A 24,224-nucleotide genomic window follows, 5' to 3' on the forward strand; every position below is an offset into this window, starting at 1 on the left:
CATAGGGCAACATTTGTAGTAACTGTTAAATGAGAAACTATTTTGTTCTGTAAGCCTTCATCTTAAGTGAGAATAGCAGCACAATTGGAAGAGCGTAGTCAATGTCACTGAACAGCGTATGTAGAAATTTTTGAAACGGTGTATCTTTGGCTATGTGAATTTTCACCAAAAAAAAAAAAGGTTGAGAATTTAGAGGGTTAATATGTTGTGGGGTTGTTAATCAATGTCATAAAACCACATGTGTACTACTGTTTCATGAGAAAGTATTTGTTCTACAAGCCTTCACCTGAAGTACAATAAAATATTAAAAAAAGAAAAAAAACTGAAGCCCACTGCACTATAATCACTTGACTTATTTCTTTCCCACAATAGGTTTAAGCTGTTCAAGGGCAGTAATTCATTTCCCACTTCAAAGCCTGGCACATAATAACTATCTGCTAAATAAACGAGCAAACTGTCTTTCCAACATCATATAGTTTGTGCAACTTAAACTGTCTAAAACAATCTGTGGAAGAATATAATTAATTATTTGAGATGGCTTAACACGTGGATTAAAATCTGCTTAGAATCAGTTTATTCAAATAATAAAATCTTACAATAAAATGACCTAGTCAACCATTTTGCATTCTATTGCAATAATACATCTGGACTTCATATTCAGTGATGATATTTTTAAAGCAAGAAAAGATGCATGTCATTACAAAAGAGAAGAAATTCTCTCTCCCTCACATGAACATGTATAGGGCTGTATTTGGATCACTCTTTTGGCTTTTCACAGATACTCTGCATTATAGCTATTTGTATTCATGTCCTACTCTCCCTAATAATCTATAACTTTTTGAGAAAAAGAACTGAGGCTTAAATATCTTTGAATCCCCCAGTGCATTCAGTGAGCTATCTTGCAAGTAAGCTCAATAAAGATTTGTTGAATAGTCACTCTTTCTTTTAACAAAAAATTCAAACGAATCCATTTGGAAAAAAGGCTCCACATTATACCTACCCTGACCAGAAAATAAACAATTCTTACCAGAAAATAAAGTGAGAGACATTTTAAATAGTTATGTCAGATGACATATAAGCTTGAGGAATGTCAGACTTACAAAGTCTAGTACAGAAGTGTTTATGGACTAGGGTGAGTATATGCCGTGCTTCAGTCTTCTGATTTACCTGAAAAAAACACTGAAAAGTTAAAAATAAAGTGTTTTTTCATTATTATTCTAAACTTAGTGTTTCACTTTCTTAAGTATCTCAATAAAAAAATAAAAGACGTACTTTTGTTTTGAGTTATTTTTTCAGTATACACTGAATTACATTATAGTCAACCTTAACGTCTTTCAAATCAATATTTCTTAATCAAGTACTGATTTTAAACTTAAAGCACAATCTTTAAAGAAATACTGAAACAGCCATATATGTCATTTATTCTTCAGTATAAATGTACAAAAAACAATCCTCTCCAACAAAAATAAATAGAATTTGAACATTCTGTAACATATCTTATTTCCTCATCTAGATTGTGAACTGCTTAAAGATAAAGTCCATGTCTATAACGTGAGTCTCAGCTTGAGTATAAGCTATGACAACAAGATTCAGTCATGTGAATAAGACTGCAGGATTAGCTGGCTGTGCCTGCAAGTAGTCTAATTCCATGCCAGCAAGTTTTAACTAAAACTCTTGTATTCTCTAAGGTTATTTTACTTCTTTAAAGGACTCTAAAGCCTAGAAAAATAACAGCTTCTTTTCTGGAGTAAATCTCTTTTTGATTTATACTAACTAGAAACCATTTCTGTTCATGGAATAATAATAGTAAAAAATATACATTACTATTAAGTACCTTCTTTGTATTTTTAAAGAGTTAGAACATAATAAGGCATACTAAAATTATACTGCACACCACTTAATTTAATCTTTGTTAATTCAGAAGAGGCCTCAGGATCTTAAAAAGATTGCTTCAGGTGAGTTTAATAAACAAATTCTTGTCGTATTAAAGATACATAAGATTATCTTAAAAAGAAGAAACAATGCCAAAATATCAACAAAATAGCAGAATATTTTAAGTGTAATGAATTATAATAGTCTTATTATAATTTCAGTGAAAGTTATCTTTTGGTATCCCGTAATAATAAACACAAACCCCAAAGCATTTTCAAGTGAAAAAAATAAAGATTAAACACAGAATCACAGAGAATAGACAGGAAATATATCAAGAAGATAATACTGTTTTCCTTGCTTTTTTTTTTTTTGCTGCAACCCAGTGACATTTCAACACAAAGGCAAAACTCTTTAAAAAAAACACATGCTGAAGCCATCTCACCTTAACAACTAAGAACTAAAAAAATGCTAGAGTTGTTATGCTCATTATACATATGCCTTAAACCAAAGCATTTCCTGGCTTTGCTTGAATTACTATAAACAGTTCTTTTCCTCAATGACTTTTATATATTTCTTAAATGACTTAACATGAGAAACACACTTGGAATAAATGTTTCATTACTTACTGGTTCCTCTTTAACAACCAGGCATAAATCACCATCACTGCTCCGGGTACCAAATCCATTCAAAGAGGATCCAACCAAAAAAAGTCTGCTTTCTAGAGAAACAGACGAAAATTATAAAGGGATATTTAAAATTAAAAATGGGACTACATAAACATGAAGAACATAAATAATAAAGAAACATACGTGGAAATAACAGCTGAATTTCTCTTTGCAGCAGTGTCCGACAGAGTTCTTTCTTCTTTAAGTCACTTACTTGCTGCTGGCATGCTTCAAATAACTCCAGTATCTGCTGACTCAACTTGAACCCACCACAAAAAAACGTAAACATTTTGTGACTTTTCAAAAATAATTATCACACTGAGAAGTGTAAATCAATACTACTGACAGTATTTAGAAAATAAATATATATTACCTCCTCAATACTTTGCAATACAGAACTACCATTACTCAAGTACAGATGAGGAATGGCCCGAAAAACTACATATAAATTTCACAAGGTAAAATATTACTTGTAACAGAAAAGTACAGTCAAAAATAATTCATAATGAGTATAATCTATGGGTCAGCAAACTACAGCCCCTCAGTCATTGTTTTTGTATGGCCTGTGCACTAAGAATGTTTTTTATATTTTTTAAAGGGTTATAAAAACAAGCAAACATGAATATGCGGGACAGAAACCATATATGAGTGGCAGAGTCTGAAATATTTACTACCTAGCCCTTTACAGAATGTTTGCCCAACCCCTGGTATTAAGACCATAAATACCAAATATAAAAGACTTTAAAAAAAGGAAAAAAAAAAAACAAACTTGGTCTTCTACACTCATGCAAATAACCCTCTGAACTCTGTCTTCTTGTTGCTATCTACTGATCTGCTTTTTTATCTACCGATCTGATTCACACTTTCTCTTCCAATCCAACTCTTGCTATCACCATGGGTGATTTCCTTATCTGTAACAGGATACATAGCACACCAGCATACTCCTGCCATTTCTGGCCTTCTTGTACTCCAATGGAGCACTAGTGATGCAGTGGTTCGGTCACTAACCAAAAAGTCAGCGATTCTAATCCACCAGCCAGTCCTTGGAAACCTTATGGGGCAGTATTACTCTGTCCTACAGGGTCGCTATGAGTTGGAATCAACTCGACAGCAACAGGTTTTTTTTTTTTTTAATTTGGCTTCAATCTCTCCTATTAGTCCAATTCTCACTTTCTTACTCCCTCATATCTGCTCCAGAACCACAAAAACCTGGATACCCTTGAATCCTCCCTTTTCTCTCAGTCCATCAGAACCCAGAGTGATTTCCTTCCTTATCAGTCTATATTCCACAACACATCCCTTGATCAATTCTCTTTTATCATGCTTAGGAACATGATTCCCTCATCATATTCTAATACCTACCCTGAAAAATCCTAACAAACCACTAACAACCATATCCAAACAACCACCTTCTCTGGCCTTGCATCTGAGTTGCTACTGAAAAAAGAAAAATATCAGAATATTGGAGGCTCTCAAACTTATAGTCTAAGGTCAGCCCTTAGCATCGTTCAGCAATTAGTTCTACGTCTCTGGTTAGATATTGCTTCCATTTTTCACCATCACCATTCCAAAATCTTTACTACTTTCCTCAAGCCCACTACACTTATCTACTTTTTCTAGCAGGTAACTTCATATTAAAGTTTACTAAGAAAATTGAGGATATCAAATGTGACACTCCCAGTTTCCTGAGAGCAGGCCTACAAACTAACATATCATGTTAAACTAACATAACATTTCCTGTCAGAAAAGCTGACCTTTTCCTCTGTTCTAAGTTAATCCCTCTACCCACACTTTTGTATCCAAGCCTTCTGGTCATCTCAAGGGAGATACTTCCAATAGTTTTTTAGTTTCTCTCCTGTATTTTCAACTTCTTCCTCTCTAGTCATTCTCCGTAGTCCATGATCAGGCACAAGTCTCACCCATTGTTTAAAAAGTTTTCTTTTATCATGTTTAGAATACTCATTTTAAGAAGGCAGAAGTGTTTTGGACAACTTGTCGATAAAAGAGACATCATTTTTTAATATCACTGGATCCCTCCTCCAAAAAACAAAACAAACAAAAAACAGTGCAACGAGGAGAATAAAACAAGAGCAAATAAATCAAACCAAACCAAACTACAGCCAACAACACAACACAATTAAATGACTGGGTATCCCCAGGAACCCCAATATATGAGGAAGTGGGGCCAAATATCAATAGCAGCAAGACCCCATACTATCAGAAACAGTGTAAGAGGAAGAGATTTTGGACAGCCCTAGAGCCTGAACACCCAGAAATCAAATTGCCTACAGGTGCTAACTCTCCACAAATTGAGACATCCAACACTGTGTGGAAAAGCAACCAAAACTGGGAAGGCTTCACAGGCTACAATCCACAGGTAAATGCATCTGTCCCTGTTAGCTGGGTCCCTGTATAAAAGACTCAAGAAACCTTTTAGCTGGGAATACCAAGACCTGATCATATTTTACAGTATAAGAAAATATTAAGTTTTTGTCTAAATATAAGTGCTATCTACAAACTACAAACACAAATTAGCAATGCGTTTTTAAGATGGAGAAATAAAATTAAATATGGTCCCGAAAATGGATCATTAGCTCATAATCATTCCAATAAGAACCGGCAATGCCTCAGGCTCTCTCATTTTCATAGTCTTTGTTAGACAAGTAACTGTGGAAAGAGCTGGTATAAACTTACTGAGTAAAATAAAAGTAGATGGGTAATAATGTTTAAATTCATTCTCAATGCTGAATTCCCTTTCTCTTCAAATTAACCAATTCTAAAATAAAACAGAATCAGGAAAATGTTATATTCAAAACAACAACCTACTCCTTGTTAGCCCATTAAATTATTACTGTTTTTGTATATGGACACCATGTAGAGTCATCTTAATTTATAAATTTGTAGATTGAGAAGACATTTTGAATTACTGATTCTTTTTCCTTTAAGTCTGGTTGTTTTTAGTAGTATACCAATATGTGAACTCAGCCAAGAAAGAATTGCCTAATAAAAGAAGGAAGGGAAAAAAAAACAAGTTTTCACTTGAGGGTCCCTTTGTGCTAAGTCCTGGTCTAGGTGTTCTACATAAATTTACATCTCAGTGGCTTTCAAACTTTTTTCACAGGACACATAAATTAAAAAGATATATTCTATATTATGACCCAGTGTCCCCTCTCTCTCTCCCCTTCTACACACACACGCACATGGGAAAAAGTTACCCAAAACAATACTTACTACAAGTGATCCACTACATTTTTCCTTTAAAACTACAGGTCATAACGTACTTTCCAACTTTCACAACACTTGTGATCTACAGTCTGAAAAACACTGCGTTATCTTATTTTACAGAGCCCCTTAGGGAGCTCTGGTAGTCCGGTGGTTAAGAGCTCAGCTGCTAACCAAAAGGTCAACAGTTCGAATCCACCAGCCGCTTCTTGGAAACCCTATGGGGCAGTTCTACTCTGTCCTATAGGGTCACTATGAGTTGCAATCAACTCGACAGTAAAGGTTTTGTTTTTTTTTTTTGGTTGTTGTTAGGGATCTAAGTCTCTAAGTCTTAAGACCTTAAGAGACTTGAGATGTAAGTCTCCAAGTCTCCAAATTCTTCCTCCAAGGGTGCCAAAAGGCTCCATAATATTTGTTCCTTTTCCAAACTAAACATTACACAAGAAATTCTGAATAATTCACTCACAATCATCTACAAGTAGTCCTCAACTTATGACAGGGTTCCACTCCGACAACTCCGTTGTAAGTCAGTTCTGACTTAAGTCGAATACCTTTTTTTTTTTTTTTTTGGTTTTATAGCCTGCTATACAGCAGTGTTTTGAACAATAAATCATAACATTGAACATCTGCAAGTGAACATCTGAGAATAACATCAGCAAATTACGTGCTGCAACACTGCATGTAGTACATATTACTAACAATAGGATGTACAAAAAAAAAGACAGTCATTAAGTGCAATTCATCATAACTCGAATACGTAATAAGTTGCGGACTACCTGTATTTTTTTATACTTAGGATAAAGAAAATCTCAGCCTAATTGCACCTCAACTCAAAAATGAAAATCAATGAAATCAATTCATATAGTATTTTCAACTAACCAGAATTTCCGAAGAATAGTTACAATAGATGAAACTCAGGAGCTCTGCAAGGATAACTGATTCCTCTATAGTCTCTTTTTTGTTTAGAAAACCATATATTTAACTAAAAGTTAGAGTAAAGTAAAACACTCAGTAAATGCTATTTCAAACTTTCTCTACTATTCTCAAATCACTGATACCCCACTTCATCCTCTCCACTCAATAGATGACCACCTTGCTTACTAATTCAGAGAGAAAACAGAAAGAAGCCATTTAAGTATTAGAACTCTTATTAACTTCTCCCTACCATATCTGAAACTCTCTTGTACCAACACTCCTATCCTCTCCTCCTACACTCCAGGTCCAAAAAGCTTTTCTCTTACCTAAGGCCAGTCACCCTACCTATACTCAAGACCCACTCCATTCTCCTTACCACTTTCTATGGAGCCTTATTAATACTGATTCTTTCTCTCTTGAATGGTCAATCTCCTCCTTCTCTACTGACTCCTTCCCATAAACATTTACACATGTTGAAGTTTCTCCCATGTTGATGTTGTTGTTAGGTGCCATCAAGTCAGTTCCGACTCATAGTGAGCCTATGTACAACAGATCAAAACACTGCCCGGTTCTGTACCATCCTCACAATCATTGTTGTGCTTGAGCCCATGGTTGCAGCCACTGTGTCAATCCATCTCGTTGAGGGTCTTCCTCTTTTTCACTGATCCTGTACTTTACCAAGCAAAAAAAAAACAAAAACCTCTTGTATCCCAACTTCCTACCTTTAGCTCCTCCCTTTCACATTTACACTCTCCCAAATAACTGTCTGTACTCAGTGCTTCCCATTCTCTCAATATATTTCAGTCAGTCTTGGATCCAGGCTCTCTCCTCTCCTGGAACAATCATATCCATACTCTTGGCTTAAAGTACCATCTACATGCTGATGATTATCAAATATACATTTCTAGTAAATATCTTTACTCTAAATTCCAGGTCTATCTATTCAACTGTCAGCCAAAATATCCAGTTTGATATTTCAAAAGCACCTGAAAGGCAACATGTCAACAGAACATGAGGCCCCTGCTTATCCTCCCATCCCTATTTAAACACATACACATACACACATGCACACACACACACATACACACAACCTGCTCCTCTTCTATTTTGTTCTATCTCAGTGAATGATTCCACCCTGCATCCAGCTGTGAAAGCCAGAAACTTCAGAGTAATCCTCAATACCTTCTCCTTGATCTGATTAAGGGGTTCTCAACTGAAGCTAATTTTGCCCCACCTCAACCCTGGAACACTTGACAATGTTTACAGACATTTTTGGTTGTCGTAACTAGGGGCTATGGCATCTACTAGGCAGAAGGCACGGATGCACAGAATGCACAGGAAGCACAGGACAGTCCCTCCACACCAAAGAATTATCTGGCATCTGGCCCAAAGTTTCAACTGTGCCAAGACTGAGAAACTCTAATCTAATCCATCATGAAATCCTATCAAGTCCACCTCCCAAATATAGCTCAAATCCATCAATTTCTCTCCATCTTACTACCATCACTTCCTAGTTCAAAGCACCATTACCTTTCATGTAGTACCTAGACTACTACAATGACTTCCCTTCCACACTTGTTCAACTTCAATCTGCTCTCCACAGTGCATTAAGAATAATGTTTTTAACTCATCTCCCTTCCCTGCTTAAAACAAACTCTCAACAGTTTACTACTGTGCTTAGGCTGAAGAACAAAATGGCTTACAAAGCCCTGCCTGATCTCTCCCTCTCCCTATTTCTCCAACCACACCTTCGGTCACTCTCCTCTCATTCATCAAGCTCTAGTTACCTTGACCTCCTTTTAGTTCTTTGCACACCCTATGCTCCTTTCCACATTAGGGCCTTCATACATGCTCTCCCTGCTCTCAAAGCATTCTCCCCACCCCCACCACTCTTAAATTGTTAACTCCTACTCATCCTTCATATCTCAGCTCAAACATTACCTCCTCTAGGCCTTCCAAGAGCCCCTAAATACATCCTCTCAGCACTCTATAATTTTCCTTCTAGCACCTATAAATACTTAAATAAAATTGTGATTTGCATGACTATTTTTTAATGGCTCTCCCTCTTACTCTACTGTATGTTCCATAGTAAAGAGACCATGTACATCTAGCATACCATTGTATCTCCCATGCCTAGCATAAAGTAAACATTCACAAATATTTGCTGAGTGCTAAATAAACACAAACTGTAATCTACTCCAGGAGTTTCAATTGTCACTTTTATAGCAGGTGACTTCAGGATTCATATCTCTAACCCTGACCTTGCTTCTGAACTCCAAATATACACAGTTAAGCTACAACAAATGTTTCTATAATACCAATTACCTTATGCACAACTGGTAAATAAAGGAATGGTGTCAATGTAGAGGTTGTGTTTATTTGTATGTGGAGCTGAAATTTTGGGAATCATAACCTTTATAAGAAAGAAAAAAAGCCTTCAGCTTGGCTACACAGGCAGGAGTCCTTATACATCTAAGACAACTAAAAATAAGCATCTGCATCCAGGATTTCCTCTCAAAAAAGCACACTCCAAGCCTTGCACAGCTCTCTGCTGCTGCATTTCGTTCTGTGTCTACCTTAACAGGAGCCTCACTAACTCAGAGCTCCACTTTTAACTGCCTTGTCTCAGTGCCCACCACAGGCCAGCATGTCCATTCTATTTTGTGTATTTCTAATATCCTCTCCAGCAGCATCCACTCATGCTAAGCTGCCTGCCTGTTCTGTCCAAGTTATCTTGCAAGGTATCAATTATTATTCCTAGAGTGTTCTGATTACAAAATTGTTTAGGTTTTGAGTAGTCTGTTCCAACCGTATTTTCTCATGAAGCTCTATATGCTTATAGGGAGACCTTGAGGTTTCTCAAGAACATAAATGTTAAAGCAAATTTTCCCACAGTTCCAAATGTCTCTGTTTCTTGACTAGTTCCTCAATTAACTTATACACACAAAATATAGGTCATTTATCTCTTAGCCCTGATGGCACAGTGGCTAAGAGCTATGGCTGCTAACCAAAAGGCTGGCAGTTCAAATCCACCAGCCGCCCCTTGGAAACTCTATGGGGTAGTTCTACTCTGTCCTATAGGGTTGCTACAAGTCAGAATGGACTTGACAGCAACAGGTTATCTGTGTGTAGCCCAGAATCAGATCACTGGAGTCACTGATGCCCCCCATAGCTAATCATTCCACACATTCTATCAGTTTTCCTTATGTACTGTCCTTCACATCTTTTCCACTACCATTTGCTAAAAGTGAAAGCTTCTGCACCTCTCATCTGGGTGAATTTTTAACAGTCTTCCAAGGTGATCACCCTCCTCCAGGTCTTCCTCATTCCAAACCAAATTCCACTATCTTCTTCCACTATAGTTCTTGCAAGAACTATCTTCCTAAAATTACAAACCTGATTGTGCTATTTCTCTGCTTAAAAACCTTAAATGGCATTCTACTGTGCAAAAAGCCCTAACAACTGCTCCTCTTTTATCTTACACTGAACCCTCCCTTCATTTTACATTCTAGCAGAGGTAACGAGGTAAACCATATAAACTTTTGAGTACATTCCCAGCAAAAAGAGACACTCACCAAATATCAGCTTTCACTATTGTCACAGATTACCTGATATTAAAGTCAGTTCTAAGAAAATCATCTCCCTACCCTTGATTTTAAGCATCTGAACTTCCTTCTCTTTGCATTATTAGAGACATGGGTCAAATATTGGTTGTGCCACTTACTAGCTGTTAACCTTGAGCAAGTTATTTAGCTTTATGAACCTCAGTAAAACTTGTACCATGGGACTGCTAAAAATACTAAGTGACATGTATAAAATGCCTAGAAGAGAAGAGAGGTATCAGCAAGTGTTAGTTTTCTTAAAAAGTGTTCCCCTATGAATGAACACAGAAGTAACAGCTTTCTTTCTTTTATCACAAGGCAGGTGGAGAGCAGCACTCAGAGAAATTACTCTGACTACAAATTCTATCTTTATTCCTCTGAGATAAATGGCACAAAAGATTTAGGAGAATCTTTTTTTCTATGCTACTAAGCAAAGGAAAAGTAATCAATAACTGACCATGCTTTGCCAGGTGATTTATACTGACTAATGTGAATTACTTAGGAGCCCTGGTGGCACACTGGTTAAGCGATCAGACGCTAACCAAAGGTCAGCAGTTCAAATCCACCAGCCGCTCCTTGGAAACCCTATATGGGCAGTTCTACTCTGTCCTATAGGGTTGCTATGAGTCAGAATCGACTCAGCAGCAATGGGTTTAGCTTTTGGGTTGGGTGGCACAGTGGTTAAGTGCTTGGCTGCTAACCAAAAGGTCAGCAATTTGAACCCATCAGCCCGCTCCACAGGAGAAAGATGTGGCAGTCTGCTTCCATAAAGATTACAGTCTTGGAAACCCTATGCAGCAGTTCTACTCTGTCCTATAGGGTCGCTATGAGTCAGAATTGACTTGATGGCAAAGGGTCTGGGTTGGTTTGGAAAGCGAATTATTTACTGAGACTCAATATATGCCTACTCCATATGCAGAAGTAACAGTTATAATAGTTTACTATTACAAACATATAAACACATGCAAAAACAGAGAGCTTTCAATATCTATACATAATACCAAAAAACCCAATCAACTGCCAACAAGTCAATTTCCACTTATAAATTCTATTTAAAAAGGCCTACACATACACATATATTAAAAACCTACATATAGTAAAAGGTTATTATATATTCACCCAAAGAATTGGTCAGATCTGATTTATACCATGTACTTTTGCATTATAGCACTACAAGAATTTCTCTGAAATGAGAAAGCAAAGAAAAGACAAAGAAATAGGAGAAAAAAGAAAATGGTACCAAAACATCCCAGGTTAGCCTTTTCACATTTTACTTTTTTTTAAAATCTCCCTCCCACTGGTTTTGTCTGAATGTTTTTCCCACCTCTAGGTAATAAAAAGATGACAAGAGGAAGAAGAAATAGTCTTTTCAGCAAATGATGCCAGGACAATAAGATCAAAAAGAATGGCGAAAGTATAAAGTTGGAACTTTACTTCACACCATATATAAAAATTAACTCAAAATGAATCAAACACATAAATGTAAGAGCTAAAACTATAAAACTCCTAGAACACACAAGCATTGATCTTCATGACCTTAGATTAGGCAATAGTTTCTTAGCTATGATACATAAATCACAAGCAAACAAAGAAAAATAGATAAATTGGACTTTATCAAAATTAAAAGCTTTTGTGCTTCAAAGGACACCCTCAAGAAAGTGAAGACAACTCACAGAATAAGAGAAATCTGCAAATCATCTATGAGTCTAGTATTCAAAACATACAGTCAACTTTTACAACTCAACAATTAAAAAGATAACCCAATTTTTAAAAGGGCAAAGAATATGAATAAGTATCTCCAAAGAAGAAATACAAATGGGCACTAAGCATATGAAAAGATGTGCAACATCATTAGCAATCAGCGAAATGTAAATCAAAACCACAATGAGATACCACTTCACTCCTACTAAGATGGCTATAATCAAAAAGACAGACAATAATGTGTTAGCAACAATGTGGAGAAACTGGAACTCTCATACAATGCTGGTGGGAATATAAAATGGTGCAGCCTCTTTGGAAAAAAGTTCCTCAAAAACGTAAACATACAGTTACCAGATGAGCTAGCAATTCTATTCCTAGGCATATACCTAAGAGACATGGAAACGTACGTCCATACAAAAACTTGTACGTGGATATTCATAGCAGCATTATTCATGATACCAAAAAGTTGAAACAACCCAAATATCGACTGACGTATTCTTAAACAAAATGTAACATATCCATACAACGAAATATTATTCAGCCACATAAAGGAATGAAGTACTGATACATGCTGCATGAACAAACCTTAAAATCATTATGCTAAGTGAAAGAAGTCTGACACAAAAGGCCACATATTATACGATAATATTTATATGTAATGTCCAGAATAGGCAAATCCATAGACAGACAATAGATTATTGGTTGCCAAGTAGAGTGAGGGGGGAAGAGATGGTGAGTGACTACTACTAAGTACAAGCTCTTTTGGGGGTGATGATAATGTTTTGGAATTAGAATAGTAGTGATAGTTGTTCAATTTTGTGAATTTACTAACCACCACTAATTGTACACTTTAAAGGATGAGTTTTATACTATAATTATACATCAATTAAAAAAAATTACACTCCCTCGCTTATCGACTGTCTCGTTATCTGAAATTCTGCGTTTATTACAACAGTAAAAAATCTACTATCCAACTATTTTGCACATTAACAAAGTATGTCTGGCAGTAATGAACACCGAGGTGAAAGGCAAGAGTAACACCGGCTTTGATAGTTAACGGTTATGTGTCGCTTTGGTTGGGCCGTGGTTCTCAGTGGTTTGGCAGTTATGTAATGATGCAGTCATCCTTCATTTTCACATAACACTGATTTCGCATAACAACCTGGTCTTTGGAACCTAATCATGTCGGTAAGTGAGGCAAGCATACATAGAAGAATAAAAAGCCACACAACTAAGGAATGAAGCAGGTGTTGCTTTTTTGACCCAACATTTTCTGTACACTTATATGTTCCAGACTTATGCTGGCTGCTGGAAACCCAAAGATGAGGAAAAAAATATAATAATAAAATCACCACACTCCCTTCAGGCTCCTTCTCCTTAGCCTACAAATGTCGTATTTCCCAAGAGTAGGGAAGCCTTGAAAATGCAAAAACAGCAAGTGTAAGCCATAGACAATCCAGGAGAATGTAGACAATTACATTATAAACACTTCTCAATTACCTAGGATATTTTTTCTTTATGTTTCACTAATAATGGAGAGGGAGAATATGCTTCTAATATTGGGTGTTAAATAACATATTGTTCCTCAATGTTGACAAAGTCATTTTCCAAAAATAATTAATTAGTTTCATTTCACATTTTTAAAATATTGTTTACAAATAATATTTCTGATAAATCTTTCTTGACTATAACACTTTGAATATATTACTTCCTCAGTGACTCCTGGATTCTCTATTTTTTGATGTTCAAAAACCTCAGGATAAAGAAAAATATTTTTTTTAACACTTTATTACAATAACCATCTGAAAACTTATCTGGCACTCTAATCCCAGTTTTTTGTGAATCAGGGAAAATCTGATTTCCTGATAGCTGCACTTCCGTAAAAGAATAGCTAACAAAAATCAAAGTAATATTTCGAGAGAAAACTGTGTTGAATAGCACTTTAAACAATGAAAAAAAAGGCATGTCCCACTTAATATCTAAAATATTAGATATTTCTGATACTTCCAATACATTATTTATTGAATTTTCCAAAAGATAAAATTAAAGGCTACATTATTATTACCTTATCTTTGGCCTCTGGCAGTGTGATTTCTCTAGGTTCTAAAAATGATATTTCTTGAAAAGGTGGAACACATCTGACTATATCTGGTACATAGTGTGCGTGAAACAATGGCGGCACTGAGTATCTTCTTTCACCTGATAAAGGCACTATCTGGTTAACTACAGTTGGCTCTTGGTGGGGTGAATGGAAACGTTGTCGTTTACCGTCAAAAGGAAGGTTTTTTTCATCGCTTAATCTCCTGAAAACAAGCAATATACCTTAATGATTAAAGATGGAATTTTCTGGTTTCAAAAAGAAAACAATTAAAAATATGTAAATATCATAACAGATAATGGCAACATTATGATCTTTTAGCAATGTCACATTATTAGCTCTGTATAGATTTTAAATAATTACAGTTCTTTTCAGCATAAGAAATCTCAATACCTTATGAAAAATGAGCAGTAATAATGCATATAGAAAAAACAAACTACATACATACGGGGTTAATCTCCTGCAATTCATCTCAGCAGTGAAAACTTTGTAGGAAAGTTTCTATTTATAGAATCACTAAAAGCAAAAAGATCCAAACTCTAACATAAAAAGAATAAGAATAGGTGAGCAGAGTGCAATATATTTAAAAAAAAAAAAAGAGGTCTTTGAATCCACTTATGTTCTGGTTCATAAGTAGGAAAGACTGAACTGAGATTACTTTTAATCAAAAGGTTGGAGGTTCGAGTGGCTCCACAGGAGAAAGACCTGGCAATCTACTCCTGTAAAGATGAGAGCGTTAAAAAACCCTACAGCACAGTTATACTCTGTTACATGGGGTCACTGTGAGTCACAATTGACTCGACAGTACACAACATGCTGAGTATCATTTACCAGGAATGCCAATTTTAATTTTAAAAAATATATATAGCTATGAATTTAACGGAACTTCTTTTCCACACGATTCACAAATTGGCTATCAAGATAATTTTTTTTTAAATCGGAATTAAATCAGTACTTTCAAAATCCCTATATAGCTTTCTACAAGACAACTCTGAAGAACCTGCAGTGCTTATAAGCATGGGATCTAGATGTAAACTGTCTAGATTCAAATCCCAGCTATGCCACTTCTAGCAGAATAACTAATTACATAACCTCTGTGTGCTTCAGTTTTCTCCTCAACAGAAGAGGGATAACAGTACTTACCTCCTAAGGTGTGGTAAAACAAATCAATACTTGTAAAGTCCTTACAACAATGCCTACTATATGTTCAATAATACTCAGCTAGTGCTATTTTTAATTACACATAAAAATTATGGACTATTTATATAAGTTTTAAAGTAACAGCAATATCTTGCAAATATTGCCAAATCTTATTTTAATAATCATCTGTAAAGTCCATTATAATTATTTTATAATACAGAAATTTCTTTTAATCAGATAGGTTAAAATCAACTGGCTCCTGACTAAAATATAGAAAGCTTCATGGCATGTATAGATTTTCACTATAAGATTTGTTACAATGAAGATTACTGGTATAAGATTTAGGTAAAATCAGTAAACTTTACTATAAAGAAGCCCAAGATTTACTTTAATATCTCAAGTAAAAAGTAGATTTCTGAAGAAATGTAGCTTCATTCCACCTAAAAATTATAATAATGGCAAGAACAAATCAACAAAAGAATCCTCAAAATTAAAAAAATAGATAAAAATTTTAAAATTCTATGGCTGGCCTGCCTGCATAGGTCCTAGAAAGGCAAAATTTAGGGCATAGTGTCAATAATATTTTAATCCAAGAGACACTGTCATACAGTTCTCAAAAATGCAAAATTTTCTTTTAAAGCAATTAAGAGAGAAATACTTACTTCCTTCCTCGGAATAATGGAGAGGTTGAGGTCTGTATTGGACTGACATTTCCATATGTCAACTGCTGCAATGACACAGCTCTAGACAAGCTACCAAAAATAAGAAAGATTACATATTTTTTCTAAAAAATAAAACAATTCCAGAAAAATGAAATATTACTCCGATCAAAAGAAAACAAGACATGATAACATCTCTACCTTCAAGTGTTTCATACAAAAAGGATTTATGTCAAATAGATGATGAAATATACAAATGATATGTGCCAAAACATCACCATACTTACTCTGCATTCTGAAAGTTGAACTGCGCATCTATAAGCTGCTGGTGTGAATAAAGAGTTGGTGATAGGGTAAAGAAGTTATTATGCTGTTGATGGTTTGGAGTGAAGGGAGGGCGACCCAAAATTGAGGAGTTTGGGAACATGCTCTTGTTCACTAAAAGTGAACATGTATTCTTCCACCTAGAATAAATTTTAAAAGAGAATGTTAAATTATTATAGCTTGAAGACATTAACTCTGACAACTATTATCTGCTATTTAAAACAATTACAGGTAGTCCTTGTCTTACGACAGGGTTCTGTTCTGTTAATTACATCGTCAAGTTGGTTCTGACATAAGTTGAATACTTTTTTTTTTTTTTTTTTAGCTTTCATTATTGCCTGCTATATGGCAGTGTTTTGAACAGTAAATCATAATATTGAACATCTGGGAGTAAACATCTAAGAATAACATCAGCAAATTACACGCTGCAACCTTATATGTAGTACATATTACTAACAAGAAGATGTTAAAAAAGAAAAAAGATGGTCATAAATGCAGTTTGTCACAACTCAAATACGTCATAAGTCGGGGACTACTTGTAGTTACCAAGTGTCATGGATTGAACTGTGTCCCCCAAAAATATGTCATGATTCCCAGTATTGTGTGGCTGTTCTCCATTCTGTGATTGATATAATTTTCCTATATGTTGTAAATCCTAATCTCTGTCTGTGGTTAATAACGCAAGACTGGATTATGTTGAAGAGGATTAGGGTGGGATGTAACACTCTTGCTCAAGTCACATCCCTAATCCAGTGTAAAGGGTATTTCCCTGGGGTGTGGCCTGTATCACCTTTTATCTTACAAGAGATAAAAGGAAAGCAAGCAGGGAGGGGGGACGTCACCACCAAGTAAGAGTGCCAGGAGCAGAGTGCGTCCTTTGGACCCAGGGTCCCTGCACAGAGAAGCCTCTAGTTCAGGGGAAGACTGACAAGAAGGCTGACAGAAAGAGAAAACCTTCCACTGGAGCTGACACCCTAACTTGGACTTCTAGCCGAGTAGCCTGTGAGACAATAAATTTCTCTTTGTTAAAGCTATCCACTTGTGGTATTTCTGTTAGAGCAGCACTAGATGACTAAGACAGAATTTGGTACCAAGAGTGGAGTGCTGCTCTAACAAACACCTAAAATGTGGAAGTGGTACTGAAACTGTGAATGGATAGAGGAGCAGCAGCAGCAGAGAACCAGCAGCAACTGAACCAGGAGACCAGCACAAGACAGCGCTGGAGGCGAACCACAACCACGGCTTCTGGCAGAGTGGAATGCCTCCGGGCACTTAGCAGTGGAGCTAGGCTTGCCAACCCAAAGAGCAAGAGAATTTAGTGCCTGCGCGCAGGAGGCTTCCTGGCAGAGTGGGGCACCTCCAGACACTTATCGGTGGAGCTGCAGAGCTTTGGAACACTTGCCCCAGCAGGGCAGATGTGGGTGTGAAGCCCCAAAAGCTGGGAGGCCAAGCAAGAAACCAGGAAGCAGAAGCTGAAGAGGAGGGAACACAAGAAGCCGAGCCTCCTCAGTCTCAAAAGGTATGGTCACACTACCTCTGGGTTTCAAAGGGTGGAGCCACGGCCTCTGGTGTTTCTAAGGGTGGAGTCCCCACTCAGATGGACTAGGAGAATGGTGCGCCTAAAGCCGAGGGAGCAGAGTTGCCATCCCAGAGGGCCTGGAAGGCAGAGTTGAAGCCCAGGGCCGAGGCGCCTCCATTCGGAATCTGGAGAGTGTGGCCAGTATCTAGAGTCTGGAGGGCAGGGCCATTGCATAAACTCTCTCAGAGAACAGAGAATTATTTCCAAAGCCTTGAGGGCTAACATAATGTGTTCTGCTGACTGCTTGATGCCTGTTATCCCTTCTTTCCCTCCAGTTTCTCTCATTCATAATGGAAATGTCTAGCTTTTGCCTGTTCTGCCATTGTACCTTTGGAAACAGATAACTTGTATTCTAGATTTCACAGATGAAGAGGAATTTTTGGATTTTGGACCTGGAGTTAAGACTTTTGCTATGATATGATGGGATGAATATGCTTTACATGCTGCAAGGATGTGATTTTGGGGGGGCCAAAGGGTGGAATATCATGGATCGAATTATGTCCCCCAAAGTATTTGTGTATGGGTGGGCCATGTTTCCCAGTATTGTGTGGTTGTCCTCCACTCTGTGATTGTAATTTTATGTTACAGAGGATTAGGATGGGATTGTAACACCCTTACTATGGTCACATCCCTGATCCACTGTAAAGAGAGCTTCCCTGGGTATGGCCTGCACCACCTTTTATCTTACAAGAGATAATAGGAAAGCGAAGCACGCAGAGAGCTGGGGACCTCATACCACCAAGAAAGCAGTGCCGGGAGCACAGTGCATCATTTGGACCCAGGGTCCCTGCGGGGAGAAGCTCCTAGTCTGGGGGAATATTGTTGAGAAGGCCAAAAGAGAGAGAAAGCCTTCTCCTGGAGCTGATGCCCTGAATTTGGACTTTTAGCATACTTTACTTTGAGGAAATAAATTTCTTTGTTAAAGCCATGCAGTTGTGATATTTCTGTTATAGTAGCACTAGATGATTAAGACATCAAGCAACACATTTTGTTTACAAAGTTACTTTAAAAACTTTTAAAATGCCTCTTAAACTCCACTGTAGGTAACAAAAAACTTATTAATGAGTTAATTTTAAATTTAGATTAACCATATATTACTATTCAAATGATAGTAAAATACATGCAAGTTTCTAATTTTCTAATGTATTTTCCCTAACAAATTTACCCTACTATGAGCAAATCTTCTGGAAAATCAAGTTATCACCACATCCTGTGATAATAAAAAAGAAAGCATCCAAGAGAGACATTTAATAAAATCCTACAGATTCTTACATTTATCCTCAATCTAATTTTTTCAAAGGTATATGTCATTATGTGACAACCTGATTCCTAGGATTTGGATCTTAAAGATCCGATCAAACAAGGGAAGGAATTTGTATTAGCCAACAACTATTTATAAAATTCTAAGATTCCCCTCAAAGTCTAAATAACTTATATAAAGAACTTCCATTATAAAGAGGGTTTATTCCATTGTAATTGGAGAAAACTGATATACAAAACAATCAGAACCCTAGAACCTTTCCCTAACCCAGGCAGGAGACTAGATACTAATCTTTGCAATGACTGGTCCAGAGAGGCTACAGACTTACGAAGGGTAGGGTAAGGTACCAAAAGGAAAACAAGTGTAAAAGTCTACAAACTGAACAATAGGACCCTCAGTCCACTTAATATCTATGCTTAATTCACAGAAAGCTGAAGGTCAGACCTACACACACATACACACACACAAATATTTACCCTGGCATCATTTCCCAAAGCAGGCAATCAGAAAACTCTTCTCTGAGAAACTGACAGAGAAGCTATATAATATACTAACAAAATAACCTATAACAGTAAAAGTTGGAGGTCTACAAAGGAAAAGCCAAGGGAGCTGGCTAACCAACATATAATAAAGCCTACTAGTTAACAGGCCCCACCCATGCACACAGAGCCCAGTTAGATTTCTAGTACCCTACACTTATTTGTGCCCATTCCAAAGAAAGGTGATCCAACAGAATGAGGAAACTATCAAACAATATCGTTTACAACACATGCAAGTAAAATTCTGCAGAAAACAAAAATGGTTGCAGCAGTACGTCGACAGGGAACTGTCGGAATTTCAAGCCAGACTCAGAAGAGGACATGGAACAAGGGATATCATTGCTAATATCAAATGGATCTTGGCTGAAAGCAGAAAATACCAGAAGGACGTTACCTGTGTTTTACTGATCATGCAAAGGCATTCGACTGTGTGGATCATAACAAATTATGGGTAACGCTGAGAAGACTGGGAATTCCAGAACACTTAATTGTGCCCATAAGGAACCTGTACATAGATCAAGAGGCAGTCGTTCAAACAGAAAAAGAGGATACTGCATGATTTAAAGTCAGGAAAGGTGTGCATCAGGGTTGTATCCTTTCACCATACTTATTCAATCTGTATGCTGAGCAAGATTCGAGAAGCTGGACTATATGAAGAACAGGGCATCAGGATTGGAGGAAGACTCGTTAACAACCTGCAATATGCAGATGACACAACCTTGTTTGCTGAAAGCCAAGAGGACTTGAAGCACTTACTGATGAAGATCAAAGACTACAGTCTTCAGTATGGATTATACCTCAACATAAAAAAAACAAAAATCCTCACAACTGGACCAATAAGCAACATCATGATAAACACAGAAAATATTAAAGTTGTCAAGGATTTCATTTTACTTGGATCCACAATCAACACCCACAGAAGCAGCAGTCAAGAAATCAAACAACACATTGCATTAGGCAAATCTGCTGCAAAAGATCTCTTTAAAGTGTTCAAAAGCAAAGATGTTACCTTGAGGACTAAGGTGCACCTGACCCAAGCCATGTTATTTTTAACTGCTTCCTATGCATGTGAAAGCAGGACAATGAATAAGGAAGACCAAAGAAGAATTGATGCCTTTGAATTATGGTGTTAGCGAAGGAAACTGAATATACCATGGACTGCCAAAAGAACAAACAAATCTGTCTTGGAAGAAGTACAGCCAGAATGCTCCTCAGAAGTAAGCATAGCGAGACTTCATCTCACATACTTTGGACATGTTATCACAAAGGACCAATCCCTGGAGAAGGACATTGTGCTCGGTAAAGTATAGCATCAGTGAAAAAGAGGAAGACCCTCAAGGAGATGGACTGACACAGTGGCTGTAACAATGGGCTCAAACCCAGCAACAATTGTGAGCATGGAGCAGGACCAGGCAATGTTTTGTTCTGTTGGACACAGGGTCACTATGAGTTGGAACCGACCTGATAGCACCTAACCACAACAACAACAACATCTGAAACAGACATCCAGGGATCATAAGAAGAAAAAAAGATCTGGGAAGAAACAGAAGAGTATACTATTTTAAAAACAGAAAGAGCTCTTAGAAATTACAAAACTGAAAGCAGAAATATGCAACAGAACATTAAACGATAACATTGAGGAAATCTCTTAGAACAGAAAGGAAAAACTGGTAGGCAGAGGAAGGAGGCAGGGCCACAGGAGAGAAAACGTAAGAGAATCAAAATATATGGTCCAGCATTCACATTATAATAGAAGTTCCAGAAAAAATAGAGAAAACACAGAGAAAGAAATTACCAAACAGATAAAACAAGGAAATGTCTAGGAATGAAGGATACTTAGTTATCCAGTGCTGCTGTAACAGATATACCACAAGTGGATGAATTTAACAAACAGAAATTTATTCTCTCACAGTTTAGGAGACTAGAAGTCCGAATTCAGGGCACCAGCTCCAGGGGAAGGCTTTCTCTGTTGGTTCTGAGGGAAGGTCCTCGTAATCAATCTTCCCCTGGTCTAGCAGATTCTCAGTGCAGGGACCCAGGTCCAAAGGGCACACTCTGATCCTGGCACTTCTTTCTTGGTGATATGAGGTCCCTCTCTCTGCTCACATCAGTCTCGTTTTATCTCTTGTAAGATAAAAAGTGATACAGGCCACACCCTAGGGAATCTCCCCTTACGTGGGTTCAGGGCTGTGACCTGAGTATGGTAAGGGTGCTGCATCCCACCCTAATCCTCTTTAACATAACCTAATCTTGCCTCATTAACCACAGCAGAGATTAGGATTTACAATACATAGGAAAATTACATCAGATCACAAAATGGAGGACCACCACACAATACTGGGAATCATGGCCTAGTTGACACATATTTTGGGGGGGACACAATTCAACCCATGACCGATACCAATCGCTAGATTGAAAGGGCCCAATGACTATAAAGCACAGTAAAAAAGATACACATGAAGGCATGGTATGGTGAAATTTCAGAATATGAGGAGAAAAGAAGTATATACAATATTCCAGAGAAACACTGGTGATGTTTGCACAACATGATTTATGTAATAGGTGTCACTGAATTGTACATGTAAAAAATGTTGAATTGGCAAATGTTGTGTTAATTATATTTTACCATAATTAAAAAAAAAGAACTAAAAAAAAATTTAGGATGGCTTATCTTATAAACAGGGATCTAAATATCAAAATGGCTTTGGATTACTCAACAGCAACAGTGGAACCAGAGAGTGGGCTAATGTCTTCAAGGTTCTGAGGGAAATGCTTTTCAAGCTATTGTTCTATAACCAGCTATACTAGCAAAGCAAGGAATAAAAACATTTTTAGAATGTAAAGTAACAAAAAATAAAAATGAAACCTGAGATCTAGAAAAAGGGAAATCTAACACAGAACACAGACAAAGAAAACTCCCAGGATGGTGGTGAAGGGAAGCAACCAGCTCAAATTAGAGCAGGAAGATGGAGGGTTTTGAGAGGAAGCAAGCCAAGAAAAAAAAAATTAACTGATAGGTTACCAGGCATACTTAACTATAAAGAGTTCAGCTAACAGAATAGAAATAGTCATAAGCATACAGAACAGCAGAAGTTAAAAATGAAAGAAATTACTAACTACAAACAAAACACACTCAAATGCTCATACAAAAAAGAACATATAATCATACTAGTTACCTACTTGGTTCTTATAATAACATAAGCATTGAATATACTTACCTTAGAAAAATTGCGATATATACTTATTGTCATTTATCATAAACTTTATTGTATAACTTGTTGCCATCGAGTCGACTCCGACTCACAGCAACCCTATAGTACAGAGTAGAACTACCCCATAGGGTTTCCAAGCTGTAATCTTTACAGAAGCAGACTGCAACATCTTTCTCCTACAGATCAACTGGTGGGTTTGAACCACTGACCTTTCAGTTAGCAGCCAAGCATTTAACCACTATGCCACCAGGACTCCTTATTTACTTTATACACTACACATTCATTATACTATATGTCTTATATATGCATATATTACAATTATATCTATATAAACATATATATCTAAACAAAAATGTAACATAAAAGAATATAAATAAAAGTGGTAAATCCTCATTTTCAGAAGAAATCAAAAGAATGAGCTATAAAAGCATATTTTCCTAGAACTAAGGAAGAAAATACCACTTAAACAGCTAAAAGAATTGAAGAAGCTGGGGATTGAGATTGAATGGTTAGAAAAACTGGAGCAGGAGACAACAGGAGAGGGAAAACAAAGATCTGGGAAGAAACAAATGACTCAAACAAACTTTGTTCATTGTTTTTTCAATTCTATGAGATTAAAATCTGCAGGCTGGCCAGATAGTGAGATTTACCAGTCCAGGGTTTGTAAAAGATTGCAGACAAGCATCTCCAGGCCACCATCAGATCTCATCCCAACTCCTTACTCTCTAATTAGGACGAGAGAAAAGTTATTACCTCCAGAAAACCAGAATTTGTCAACTTTCTTTAGCAGGCCCTTATTTCACATTGATTAGATAGATAGATTAGGTAGAGAGTGATAGTGAGCAAAAGATAGATGGGAGGGATAGGAGGGACAGAGGGAGAGAGAGAGAAGAGAGAGATAATCTGTACTCCCTGATGGTCACTGCTCAGAGGAAATGGACAAATATTTTGAGCCAAGCAGCAGTTCATGGACTCCTTCATTAAAAATGCACCCTGTAGATACAAGGAAAAGATTAGTCCAAAGGACTAATTGTCCATGGCTACCAAGGCCTCCACCAGACTGAGTCCAGTACAGCTAGTACCACCTCTGACCAGGATCACAACAGAGGGCTCTGGACAGAGCTGGAGAAGGATGTAGAACATAATTCTAACTCACAAAAAAAAAGACCCGATTTACCGGCCTAAAGGAGACTGGAGAAACCCCGAGTGTATGGCCCCCAGACACCCTTTTAGCTCAGTGCTAATGTTATCTCCGAGGTTCACCATTCAGCCTGGGAGTGGACAGCCCCGTAAAACCAAATGAGACTAACGAGGTACAGGAGTCCAGTGACGAGGGCCAGAAGGCAGAAGGGGACACGGAAGCTGGTGATAGGGAACCCAAGGTTGGGTAAGGATATTGTTGATGTGTTGTGAGATTGTTAACCATTGTCATAGG

At 37.1% G+C, this 24,224-nt stretch overlaps 1 protein-coding gene across 6 annotated transcripts in view; it reads right to left on the reverse strand.

Annotated features, from left to right (window-relative positions):
- TENT2 (terminal nucleotidyltransferase 2) overlaps positions 1 to 24,224 on the reverse strand; it is a 60,512-nt gene that overhangs the window by 32,922 nt on the left and 3,366 nt on the right. Inside the window, exons 1-6 of one of the 6 annotated variants that reach the window (XR_002823741.1) lie at positions 16,162 to 16,506; positions 15,878 to 15,967; positions 14,043 to 14,280; positions 2,682 to 2,796; positions 2,499 to 2,590; positions 1,101 to 1,179 (exon numbers count right to left, since the gene is read on the reverse strand). Coding sequence is in view for 5 of the 6 variants with exons in the window: in XM_023729472.1 (XP_023585240.1) it covers positions 1,101 to 1,179; positions 2,499 to 2,590; positions 2,682 to 2,796; positions 14,043 to 14,280; positions 15,878 to 15,967; positions 16,162 to 16,388 (841 nt within the window). In the remaining variant the exon portion in view is untranslated. Of the gene's footprint in view, positions 1 to 1,100; positions 1,180 to 2,498; positions 2,591 to 2,681; positions 2,797 to 5,231; positions 5,314 to 14,042; positions 14,281 to 15,877; positions 15,968 to 16,161; positions 16,507 to 24,224 lie in introns of those variants that run through there. The other 5 variants (XM_004374466.2, XM_004374465.2, XM_023729473.1 and 2 more) reach the window with 5 other exon arrangements.

The sequence above is a fragment of the Trichechus manatus genome, unplaced genomic scaffold (assembly GCF_000243295.1).
Source record: "Trichechus manatus latirostris isolate Lorelei unplaced genomic scaffold, TriManLat1.0 scaffold00029, whole genome shotgun sequence".
In the NCBI taxonomy this organism is placed as follows: Eukaryota; Metazoa; Chordata; class Mammalia; order Sirenia; family Trichechidae; genus Trichechus; species Trichechus manatus.